This window comes from Pomacea canaliculata, linkage group LG13 (genome assembly GCF_003073045.1).
Source record: "Pomacea canaliculata isolate SZHN2017 linkage group LG13, ASM307304v1, whole genome shotgun sequence".
Classification (NCBI taxonomy): Eukaryota; Metazoa; Mollusca; class Gastropoda; order Architaenioglossa; family Ampullariidae; genus Pomacea; species Pomacea canaliculata.
This window is the reverse complement of record NC_037602.1, coordinates 6,237,503-6,250,877: the sequence shown is the minus strand read 5'-3', so window position 1 is coordinate 6,250,877 and position 13,375 is coordinate 6,237,503. Positions and strand designations below refer to the sequence as shown.

The window sequence follows — 13,375 nt, the reverse complement described above, 5'->3', positions numbered from 1 at the left end:
AGACAATTCGTAAACGAAAGCTGAAAGACTTTGTTAAGTTTGGACGATTTTGTTATCAAATTGCATTTGCAAAACGATGTGCAAGAAATCACACACAAAGAGAGGGAAACGTGTGAACCATTTGTTTGATGTAGAAACACAAAAACACAGATGCACACACAGCGATTAGTTTAATAAGTGTGAATATGCACACGTGCGCGCACACACACACATTGATCACACCTTGTCAAAATATGAGTCCATCGGATCTCGCTATACGAATGCTAATCTGTTAGCCATGCTTATTAGGCCAGCAATCTACATGAATGTTCTGCACATTTCCCAACTGGTCTCTGCACTGTGTCTCTTGACATTTGCTATCTACAAGAATTAATTAATTGTTCCTGGACCATGCATGCCAGATCGCCCAGGAGAATTGCAAAGCCACACTTTATAAAAAGCTGAATTAATCAAGGAATAAAAAGTTTGCAATTGTTGTTTCAAAGGTTGAAAATTTGAAGGTGTATATCATGAAAGGCCGACATGTAACACTCCCAGCGAGGTACACCCGCCGTGGGAAAGTAGATATTGTACACCAGGGGGAGAATTTCTGAAGTCAATGATTTCTCAATTTTCATTGTCTAGTTTTTTTTTAAGTGGAACATCTTGGGAAACTTTTTTGTAAAGTATCTGAAGATGATTAATCCACAATGTAAGGATGAGCATTGCTCACTGCTGGTACATGCTAAACAGCAGCATCTAGTAAAAGACAGATGAATGTTTATATAACAGTGTTGTTGGTCAATTTTTATATTAAGTTAGCAGGTGAATGTTTGTGGCAATTAAAAGACAAGCAGCAGCAACAACACACACAACCTCCCCATTCTTGCAAATACTTTGCACACGGACACCACCTCCTCTACACACAGACAACCACAAACACACAAACCATACTGACACACACACAAAAGGAAGGGGAATGAACGGAGTGTCCACACAGAAGAAGGGGGAAGACGGGAATGAAGAGCGTGTTTGGCTGCTACAGAGGGTCAGAGAAAGAAAATTAAATCTGAATAATTTATTTATTTGTCTCCCCACACGATCAAGGGAGACTAGTGCTGGACACATAAAGTACAACATACTGGCTAACCACATCAGGGACAAAGACAAATGTTGAAATGTCAATACCAAGGTTTGCTCTGGTTCTTGTACACGTGTCTAGTAGAGGTGGGTGAATAGGTGAACAACGGGTGGGGTAGCCGGTGTACAACCCCATCTGTCTGAAGTTTTGTATGTAAACCCAGTTATGTACGACAGAATGTACTGTTGGAATTACCAATCATTCCCCGGGCATATGTGTGCTGCGTGGTCCACCTCAGCTAATAATGAAGAACTCGACATGAGCAGAACCAAAGTATCCAACAAACCTCGAGAGGATAGAAACAAACGAAGAGAAATGCGAAGACGAAAATAAAGAAGACAAAGAAAGACTCATGACGGATGTAGAGCCGGGGCGAAAAAATTCCCTTTTCGATAAGATGTATTCATATTTAAGCCAATCAACAAGTACATCACAGGCGGCTTTTCTCTGTTCTTGGAAGTACAGATCGTTTAGGCTTGTATTTCCGCCCCCGCTACATGGCAGATGGCTTTGACCAACCTTCCCTGCTTGGACATGACACAAAGCAGAAGGGCCGTGTGCAAGGTCTTACAAGAGGTTGGGACAGGACTGAGCCATGTCTGGACTTTCTAGAAACCCGCAGGAAATCGTGGTCTTACAAGCCCAGAAAGGAATGGACTGGGGACAAAGAATCTTGGAGTCGATCAGTCGCTCCTTAGAAATGAAGAAGAATGCATTGTTTCATAAGGATTTACGGCGGGCTGAGAGGTACCTCAGCGTGGTGTCTCTTTCAAGAGCGTATCGACAACCTCTCGGCCCTCCACTGATGAGAGTAGCCAACCGCAGATGAGAGCAAACACGACAGGAATGTGGTGGGGAGGAGCAATCGATGAGTTCGGTCCGACACTTTCCTGCAGCCTCGATATGATTTGCGTGCCTGCCATTAATAAGCGTCCAAACTTATCTGTAACTCCATTTTGTGTTTCCGATAAAAGCTGCTGCAAGCTGGACCATCGATTCCTCTGAGAGTATTCTGATGATGTAACAAGTGGACAACCTGCAGCTTGATATGTGTCTGTTTACTTCCATCTTTCTCTTAGTTTATGTGTTGTTTTCTGCGTAGGTATTTTTTTTCTCTCTCTCTCACCCTCTTCCTCTTGGAATGAAGGAATGTTGTTGAGAACCGAGAAGATGAAGCGAAAGGAAGATACACTTGAAAATATTAGTCAACTGATAAACAGAATTAACAAAGTCTGAAATAAATAATCTGCGATTTTAATTCACTCGAGGACAATGGAGTGGTTAAAATACAACCTCGAATATTGCTGGAACAAAATTTCCCAGCAGGCTTCAAAGCTGTTGTACCTTTGATTAAAATGAATTTAGGGATGGTGGAGACAGGACTACAAATCATCCATGTTCTTTACCCGCCAGGCTTTGCTTTCAGTCTTTCACTACCACTGAGGTAGTGTACCCCTGCTTCATGGATCGGTCCTAAAGGACCTCATGGGAATTTCTCTTCTTGTTCGTGAAGCTTTTATTTTGTTTTGTTTATGTTTTCAACATATAATTCAAAAGATTGCCAGTTTTGTGATCAGGTCGATATTCGTAAAACTTAAGACGATGAAGACAATATTGCGAGCTACAGAAAGATGTTAAGGAACGAAAGCTGTTGTTGGACTCAAAACATTTGAGAAGCTATTCTAAAAAAAAAAAAAGTGATGCGTGAGAGAAGCTCGAATCGCACAGGAAGATGAAGCAAGATTTATTTGCTTGCAAAGTCGATGACAGCCGTGAAACAAGGAAGGGAATTCGCTGGTTTCAAAAAACAAAGCAAAACAGAAAAAAATAAAACAACATTTTCGTGAGTCAGCTGAAATAATGAGTAAGAAATAAAAATGAGAAAGAACTATATAGATATATATGATACACAAACCGCTCGTAAATCATCAGTCTCTTTGTTCGGCCGTGTGGTAAGCAGTTATGACAGTAAGATGACCAGAAATGATAATGTTTTTGAGCGAATGCATTTTTCCTCTCATATATATCTTATATATATGATAGACAGTCTCTGTTATACCTTCCTCTCAGAGCTTAGTACTAGGACATGGAGATAAACATTGATAAAAGTGTGAGAAGACACTGGGTTGTAAGTGTATAGTATGTTACTTGTGAAATTTAAATGTTTAAAGTCATTAACCACGTGTCACACATCGTCAGGTCATCTACGGTCGAAGACATTTTCTCTTCACCTTGTTATAAACTTTCCACCAAACAACTTGTGTCCAAAGGAATCCTACAGAGCGGTGCACCGAACTGTCCGTCAGTGCCGAGATTCCCACGATCCAATCGAATTCTGTCTGAAGACCAGCTGATCCGAGAAAAAAAAGACGAAAACTTTTCACCTAATTATAGGCCATCAAGAGTGAAATAAGTCTTTTGCGCGAGGGCGCCGAGCGGCAGGAAACTTTTCCTTGGTTTTCGGCGACGATGCATTGACCTAGCGCAGGACCGCCGCAGGCAAACTGGAGTTCGTACAGACAGACAGACAGACAGACAGACAGACAGACAGACAGACAGACAGACAGCAGTGTGTCACAATAAGCGAGTGACGTGACTGACGATGTTACGTGCAGCATTAGGTCTGCGGTCCTTGCAATGGCGACCGTCGGTGACGCACAGCAGCTGTCGAGGGCAACAACCGAGGGAAATGCCGTGGTGGATGTTTGTGTGGTGTGTGTTGGTGGGTGGGTTGAGGTGATCTCCGGCAGAAGACGTTGGACGAGGACACAGTTCCCTATCAGGTCGCAGCCATTTGCTGCGACATAATCTTGAGCTGCGTGACTGCGTGGAGCTGGAATATTATGTCACGGGTTGACTATTGGAAGCCCCGCAGAGTTGCTGGGACTGGAAGAGAAGGGTATGATGTCAGGAAACAGAATTTGAACTCCCTACAAGGCGTCAAGAGAACTGTTTTTATTTCCTACCTGTAGAATGCAGTATTCTTCTTATTATTTTTATTTTTTTCTGCAGTTGGTTCTAGAACTATACCTCCTTCATAACCTCCGCTTGTCTACTTACATTGAAAACTGATGGCATATCACGCACTATATGCACTGTACCAAACACTACATGCCAGTCTACACAGCCATTTAATCATTCTTTATGTGGACAAATAATGTACAATCACCTACTGCAGTTAATTATCGCTTATCGCAAACAAATGGAAGAGGAGCTTATTTATTTGTTGGCTGTCTGCAGAGTATTTGCTTCCCTTGCGAGATTCACACTTCACATTTCACATCTTACGTTACACAGAGGTGGCCAGACTTCTTTTTAATTCAAAGGCATTGAGTCAGTCTGCTCTGGCACTATTATCCCTGAGATTTTTAGTTTGGCAGGGACTATTAATGTCCTAGCTCAGCTTATCTAGTGAATCCAGAAACTGCTTATATTGTGGGCAAGGAAGTAAAGATGGGTTAGTGAACTGTTAGTCCATACGAGAGACTGAGATGGGACGAAGGGTAAACGAGATAAAATAAAAGTCTGGCGGGATGTTACTGTGTCCATGTCTGAAGGATGGTTTGTGCTTGTCCTTACCAAGGGGTTATAAATGAATAATGCATAAATAATATTCTTGGAAGTGCAAACAAATTTCCTAAATCTCTTATTTTAGAGATACTTTCATTGACCTTTGCTACTTAGTCGATGATAATGATAATGAAAAAAGTGACTACTTTTTGGCTGCGCAGTCAGATAAGGAATTGTTTGCGAACTTTTCTGACTGCAAAGGACTCGTGTCACTGGTTAATTATCCTGCTGAAAATCTTGGAAAAAGGTTGAATCAGAGGCAATGATATGCAGAGGCGTTCATGATCCATTGGAGGGTTGCTGGATGTACAATCCACAAGCTAATTCATCAAGTAGTAGGAATATTGCCGAAGCAAGTATGAACTTGTTGACAAGAAGTCAAGCCACCAACACTTGCCCAATGTTAAGAGCGTTTCCTTGTGTTTTATGCTTAATTTTTTATGGTTCCTCGTCAACCACATGAACAAACATTGCATTTCTATAGCAAAGAAAGGCATGAAATAATATGCTAGTTTGTTTATTTCCCATTATTATATATTTGTAACTCATAGTTTGAAAGAGTAGATGCTTGTTTGATTTTACAATTGTGTTCTTCATTTTTTTTTTCGTTTGATAAATTGACCAAAAAATAAGAACTACCTTTATTTCTAGCGATAAAGAAATCAGTAGTGGAAATAATGATATAATGAGTCATAACATGATTGCGCTTCCTGAAAGCTTTTTAGCGTTCATATCGACAAAAAAATAACTTTATCGCAGGACAGCAAGATGGACCTGTCTGTGCTATCTCATCCAGTAATCCAAGAAGGGGGCTGAGCCATGCACCCGGTCCTCCAAACGCCCCACGCAGAGAAAAAGCTATCACCATGATCAAAGACCACGAGCGATTAGTAGAAATGGGATTCATACACTTTATCTGGCGGCCAGCAAGCCTCGCAAAACATTTGTGTGTACCTGTGGTTTCCCCCATACTTCCCTCTGCATCTCTCTCCATCTTGGTCTCAGTGTCAGAGGAACATTGACTTCCGGTTTAAGGGATGTCGACCAAAGTAACCAATCAGCTAAGTCCACGTCATCCTGATGTGAACAGTCCTTCCGGTCGCTTACTAAATGTTTATCGTTTTGTGATAATCTAACCATGTTTGTATAAAGTAAATTAGATTGAATGACTTTCTGATTGAATGATTCGTAAGATGATTGAATTATTAACTTTTATGTCGACTTTGTGTTTGTTTAATAAATACTGTATAAACGAAACGATTTTAAAAAAAAATTGGTTTAAAAGTTCTCAATGCAGCTGAACCTATAATATTTCTTTCTCATAATCTGATTTCCAAAACCGTTTGCTTGGAGCTGTATGAAAAAAATCAGAGAGGGGTTCTTTAACGAACTGTAAGCCACGTTGACAAATAAACAAACAAACAAACATAAACAGGAAACACGGAGGTAGCGACAGAAGCGCAGAATGTTTAAGTGAAGATAGAGAGATCGATGCAATAAAGGATACACCTTTCATTACTTATGGGTAAAAGAAAGACAATAAACAAAAAAAACAAAAAAAAAAAAAAAAAAGAAAGAAAGGAAAAAGAAGAAAAAAGAAAAAATATCGACACCTACATAGTTTAAAACTACATTGCGTGTTCAGTTTGAAGATAAAAAGATTTTTTTAAAAAAAAATCATTCATGAGACTAGAGGAAAGTAGGTTTGTCCAGACGTGTCCCATTAACCTGGTCTGACAGAAAAAAGCGAGACTTGCCGCTGACGAGGAGGGTCACATGATGTCTCAGATACCGGAACTGCTTGGAGCTGACTTGACACTCGTACACGCCGGCGTCTTCAGGTCGAAGGTCTCGGATGACGAGGTTCCACTGGGAGGAACCAGGGGGATGTTCCGCTTCGATGCGCGCGTCCTCGACGAATGAATCAGTTCCAACTGTGATGGGGGAGGTGCTAGACGCTTTCCTCCAAATGACCTGCCAAAGACAGAACAAGCTTACAAGAAACCGTGTGTATGTATGTGTGTACGTGGGGAATGAGCAGGTGGGTGAGTGAACGCTTGTGTGCAGACTGAGGTCACGTGATCCAGCGTGTATACCAACACATTAGTAGTTTCAGGAATGTAAAATTGTTTTCAATAACTATTTATAACTCTCCTATCTCTGTCTCTTCTTCTCATCTTCACGTGAGGTTTTTTTTCTCTCTTTCTCTGTCTTACTCGTTCTCCTCTCTCTCTCCCATTCTTCTTTCATGCCAAACTCATTTTAACTCAGTATACCTTTTGTTGCCAAACAACAAACAAAACCGTTTTAACGAACTTCTTGCATAATCTATTTTATGATCTTAAAGTTGGAAGTGGACTGAGTTCTTTATATCTCTCATTCCTCTACCACTCTTTATCTTGCTTTCACCCTCCTTTTCCTTCTGCTTCTCCATCTTTCTACCTGTAAGCATCTCTATGTCGGCACCTGCGCAGAAGTCTCGTCGCGCAAGTTATGAGATTCTCGCTTGCGCGTTCGGAAGTACTAATGCACCAACTGACATCTCTTTCCCACCCTTACTCCTTCCCCATCCCTTCCCCTCCCTTTATCCTCCATCACCTCTATGACACGAAAGTAGGTAATACGAGGCTCTGGCTATGAAAATCACCATCTAACATAATCAGACGGCGTCAGACTCTGACAACATCAGGCGGCGTCAGGCTCAAGCAACAGCATCGCCACTTGCATGCTGGGAGGATTTTGCGGGGAGGAGTAATGAAAGCGAGGCACGGTCGCGGGAAATCTCGTTGGATTCGCGATGTTCTCGCGGACCCGCAGAGAGTCGTTACTCTGCGCTTGTCTTTCCTTCCCTGCGCAGTACGAGGTAAACACGTCAGTAGATGGAGGGGAATCATGGGGAAGGGTGGAAGGAGAATCTAGTTGAACATATTCCACCCGGGGTGTTTTGGCACCTACTCCCTCCCATCAACAACACCCGGCCTGATGGAATCCACAGAAAAACACATGGCGGGTTTTTCTTGTCTGTCCTTCTCTCGTTCTCTTGACGTACGGTGGGTGCGCAGGTAGATGAGTGGGTGTGAAAGTGGGCGAGATAAACAGAGAAAGATTGAAGGCACAGAAACATCGTAAGTGCTCCCGAAAACATTAGCCTGCTAATTTATCTTTTACTATTGTTGATCCGCTTCGTGGTGTCGAGACATCTGACCTCTAACCTCATCCTTTTCAGTGTCATCGAAGTCGTCTTTATCGTCTTTGTCTTCTACTTTTCATCTTTGTTACCCTCATCAGTTTTGGTCGTCACTGTCTGTTTAAACCCATTCCCCTCAAATAAACTTTCTGCTATCATGTTTCTTCTTACTATCTCTTGACTGCAAAAGTATAAATTATATGTATGATTTAAATAAGCCAAGATCCTTTCTTATAAGAAATTTAAAAAAACAGAAAGGACTAAAACCGAATACCAATCGAGATTATTTCATCCGATTTTCAAACTTACATACGAACAGACAGAAAGGAAAAAGCATAAAAAGACAAAAACACGGGCAGATGGCGAGACATCAAATGCAACATTACTTTTCTAAGAACTGTTCAAAACAGCTGCATGGTGCATCAAAGTCCATGCCAGAAAGACTGTCTCACAGTTCCTTCTCTCCAATCTTCAAGAAAGCTGGAGGTCAGACACTACGGGGGCGAGGTGGCCAATGAGAAAGACCGTGGATCACGTTTTGCATACACTGCCAGCTCGTGTTTCCACAAAAGCTATTAGCTCTCGATCAAACTCCAAGCTCCACGAAGGTTTCAAAAGACGGCTCGGCGATTAAAACCATCAAAAGCACAGCATTCTGCAAAATGTAAATGCACAGAGGACTGGAGGAATTACTGCATTTGGCGTCCGACGAAGGGAGCAATGGCGTCTTTAGCCACGGGTGAGTAGTGTTCATCGAGACCATTGCGCGAGCGTTTCTGGGTAATTAAAGTATGTCTTTCAAGTGAGCTGCTGAACAAATTCTGCGAAGAAAGTGTCTGGTAGAAAGAAGGTAAAATTAGATTATGCCCATCGCACTGAATAAAATCTGCAATCAACAAAGAGGCAGACTTTTTAGGTTAGAAATATTAGGGAGGGTGAAGTTCTTAATAAATGTTGGCCGGGAGGGGATGTTGATTGAAGGCAATGTGCCCAGTTCCTCCAGACGATGCTCGCTTTAGCTGAGTACATTATTTATGGCGAGCTTAGCCTCCGAGCACGTCCTAACAATCCGCGGCTTTCGTCAAAAGATGAAAGAGATTTTTCACGTGGCATCTTCTCTTCTCATGTTTGTATGTCTTAGGACCAAAAGCCGCACATAACTTTGCGATAACGACTAAGGTGGAAGATAATGACGAAGATAAGGATCGTTGTAGTTTTCTTTAAAAAATAATATGAGTGAAAATAAATGGGTTCACTGATGATGAAAAAATTGCAATGTCAAACGCAGTCCACACAAACACGCACACTCACAAGCTGCATACACACGTGTGCATACAGAAGTTCATACAAATCCATTGGAAGTCGCACCTAATTTTTCTTAAAGTAATTTCAAGAAAGTAAATTAGTTCTCGCAATATTTCTTGCGGGGGAAACTCTACAATAACCTGTGACGCACGCCAATGATCCTTCTTCTTCTTCTTCCAACACTCTCTTTCCCACAAACCAATTCCTCTCGCGAAAGTTCTGATCATAAAAAACTCGGAATAGCCTCAAATTGGTTTTCGAGGCGAGTGCAGCAACTTCTAGCGCTTTTGCCTAATTGCTGGAATGCTTGCTAAAAGCTGTTATATAGCTTGATCAGCAGCAAACAACCGACTCTCTGGGCTCGTTGGTCAATTTTCCAGCATCAGACGGTGATTGCCATCAAGACAGGAGTCAGTGGCTTCTTCTTGGACGAGGAGAAATCAAGTCATTGTATTTCTCGGGAGGTTTCTAATTGTGTACTTAACTGTATATTTTGTGATGTTTTTAATGTTATTTACTGGTCCTTTCATCCCTTATACCTCTAATGGACATTCTGCACAGTCCCAACACTTCGTCTCCACTTAAGCTGGATTGAGGGTTTGGCCAATTTGTTTGTTTGTTTGTTAAGCAGAACAAGTATATGTGCCAGGTACCACACCTCGCTAACCATAAAAATGTAATAAACTGAAGCTTTTTAGGTCCCCCACACAGCCAGCCACCACGTGATTATTGGCTCACATTTTTTTAAAGGGAGATTGCGTGAAAACATGGGATTGCGGCTTCGACCCCTTCCCCGAGCACTCCAACCTCCCTACCTTTCAAAGCATTCCATGATTGAGGTTCGCGCCAATCCATAAAACGTTGCTGTGCATCAATGCACTTGCTGGCCGTACAGGAGTTGGTTTTCCAAATTCGTTTTGACAAAGTCTTTGCACCTCGGTCGCACTCGTAATAACCCAATGGCATCGCCACTTGAGTCACGTGCAGAAAACGTAACCTTCCCTCGTCCCTTCTTCACCTTGCTTCATTTTTCTGAGACCTCCCTTACTCAGCATGATGTTAACATTCTCATTGCTTACCAAATAAATTCCCACTAAAGTGAACTATGAAATATTGAGATTGGTCCTTTTTGCGAAATGACACAAACATTTGAAAACTGAGGAACGGTAAACAGATAAATAGACATGAGTGTAGCAATTGAGAATGTTGCATTGGAATTCACCCACCTCCAGGATTACCCCAATTTCTAGTACTACCCAGTATTTCAGTTGCTGGCACGGTGCCCAATGAACGTGTAGGGAGAAAAGTATTTTCCCCAAGTCGTGCGCTACAAGTCAATATTCGTGCTGTATAGCGGGGAAGACAACGCAGTGAAGAAGATGCTAAAAAGCAAAACAAAACAAAAATAACAGAAAAACAAAAAAGAAACCTGACTTGTTTTTTTTTTCCTTGAGCACCAGAGATGGGAGACATTAAATCAAGTCTGACGGGGGTTTGTCGAGGTTAAGTTTCAAGAATCCTCTCAAACAGACTTAAAAGAAAGTCGGAATGAAAGAGTAAAGAAAGAACAAAAAGAGAAAGAAAAAAATGAAAACTGTTAGAACGAAATTGTTTGTGTGTGTGTGTGTGGGTGTGAGGGTGGGGGGATTGTATGTAAGTGTCCCACTCCAGGAGACTTGAGTGCTGTCTAAAATATGCACAAGCAATTTGCCACTGGCAAATATGTGAGTGGCTAATGGCATCCTTGCAGAGACTGTGTAACCAGAAAAAAAAATCGCCAGGCAGAGGCTTGTCAGAAAACTCTTGGATGAAGGCAACATCTCCAACATCTCAGAGAAAGATCGCAACATGACAATGTTTGTTTGCAAACTGCTTAGAAGAATGCACTGAAGTGTCGTGTGCATCTGTGCTGCAACGATGGTCATGTTCGTAGGGCAAGTCACCTCTATCGACGACCTGTGTGAAGAAATCGCCCCCAGGCCAGCCCTGGAAGGGGGTAAAGGGCAAGCAGCCTCTAGATAAACAAAACGAGAAAAGAAAGTGAGCATAACTCAGGCTCCGTTGTACGTGTAGAACTGACACAGAATCACAACCAGGAACGATTCCAGCCAACTGATCAATAGTTGTTTCCCTTCGTTCCCGAAACATGCTTCTGGAGCTTGGCACTCACAAGCAGGCTTGCCAAGAGAACTTTTAGATGCATAATAAGATATGTGGAATTAGCTTGCAGCAGCTGGCAACTCTATTTGCCACAGACTTTAAAACAATATCAGCGGGGCAGCTAAGTGTAGTGTTCCCTAAGCCACCCACACTTACAAAAATACGGCGATGGTAAGAGATTGATAGCTCAATCAGCTGTTGGTCAGCTGTCTTTTCTTTGCGCATGCGTCGTGGGACAATGCAACCACTAACGAAATTCCGGTCCTGTGAGAGAGGAACATAGACAAAACTCCTTCGGTGTTGTCAATATTCTCTCCCAGAGGCTGAAGATGGCTTGCGCCAGGGAGGAGGAGGAGGGGGAGGAGGATGGTTTTGATGTTTTACTTTCGTGCACACATAGCAAATCGATGGGCCGAGGGTTAAGAAGGGAGATTCATGGGGCGATTGTCAGGGTCAGGCTTCTCCTGTAAGATTGTATTGTCACACAAAGAAACCTCGACAAGTATCAAAACTGCACGCTCTTCTGGCGCCAAAGCTGTTCAAGTGAGACTTGCTGACGGGGCCGGACACTTGTGGAAATCTCATAATGAGAAGGTCTAAATGAAAATAAAGAAAAGAGTGAAAAACATTTAAGCTCTCTCCTATGAGAGCGAGACAGAGCGCATGCGCGTGAATCCAAACTTTAGCTGAGGGTATGTGCTGGAAATTATAATCCCTTGTTTAAAAACATGGAGTTAATACTAGGGTTCAATGGCATGCCACATCCGACAATAAAAATCTTTTAATTTTTAGTTCTCTCTTTCATCTTAACACTTGTCCCTACGTCTAAAAATATTCCTCTTTTCTCTCAACCCATCATTTAGCACCTCCCAAGGTGTCCTGGCCATGGACTCCCACCAGACTCTCACCTGCCTGTCGCCAAGGTTCTCCACAGCGCACTCCAGCACCGCCGTGTCTCCGCGATGTCTGTTGAGGTTGGTGTTGGTGGACAGGAACCGCGGCACCACGCCTGGCCTCGCCTCCTGCACGTAGTTGTCTGTGCCTAGACAAAGAAAGAGTTACGCCGCTTTAAATGTCGCTAAGCATCAACTGCCTTCGTGCACGGTCACACTGTTAAAGGCCTGGTAAGGTGAACTTTGTTTCTAACGACTAGGTACGTTCGTCTGTGGGTGATAATATTTTCTAACGGGATAAATAATTCTCTTTGGTTCTTGATATACATGCCTGCAAACATCACCACGCACACACAAACCCACAGACTTCAGTACATAAATGCGCTTATGTTGTCAAGGCTACAGCCAATTAGAAACTAGGTCCTTTTAATTATTGGTTTAATTGAGAAACTTGAGGTTACGAGTTTGAAATGTTTGTGTTCATGTTGTTTTTATCGTTTATATAGAGGAAGGAAGGAGACATTCAACCAGGTTTGCGGAAATAAGCATCTTCCCGCTAATTAAATTTGATGCCTGTAATTCAGTTTAATTGAATCTTTAAAATAAGCACTCCACTAGACCTTTAACAAACAAACTTTAACCAGTGAAACTTTTTTGTTCCTTTATGGATAAAAAGAGGGTGAGTGAGTTCAAGCAGCCTTTGCGACTGTAATTTATTTTCACGAGGAGTTAAGCCTCTTGACTCCATGCCATGGGTGCAAATTCAATGGGCTTCCTCGGCTGTGTTACTTGGTGTGATAAAAGATCAAAGACCCCGAGAATCTTTTGTCACACGGATGCAGACATTGACGAGTAACTGCTGAGCAATGCAGTTAGACCCTCCGTCTGCAAGAGGAACTACATCGACTGTTTTCATCGCTGCTTTCTTCTCCAGGTTATTTATTATCTGCAGCATCACTCCAGCACGTTCTGCATCAAGATAACTTATAAACCAGTTTTTTTTTTTCACCTGCAAACCCGCCACTTATTTACAACTCAAACTAACTCGACCCTTCACCAACTCGTCCTGTGGCACTAACTCCGTTCTGTGAGAGAGTATAAAGGATACTTCACCTCGACAGTTTAAAACTAGAAAATGGC

General features: G+C 42.2%; 1 protein-coding gene across 1 annotated transcript in view; it reads right to left on the bottom strand.

The window, feature by feature from the left end:
* Positions 1-6,364: 6,364 nt before the first annotated feature.
* LOC112553928 overlaps positions 6,365-13,375 on the bottom strand; it is a 68,963-nt gene continuing 61,952 nt past the window's right edge. Inside the window, exons 2-3 of the mRNA XM_025221419.1 lie at positions 12,251-12,384; positions 6,365-6,664 (exon numbers count right to left, since the gene is read on the bottom strand). Coding sequence (XP_025077204.1) covers positions 6,380-6,664; positions 12,251-12,384 — 419 coding nt within the window. The 3' untranslated portion in view covers positions 6,365-6,379. The remainder of the gene's footprint in view (positions 6,665-12,250; positions 12,385-13,375) is intronic.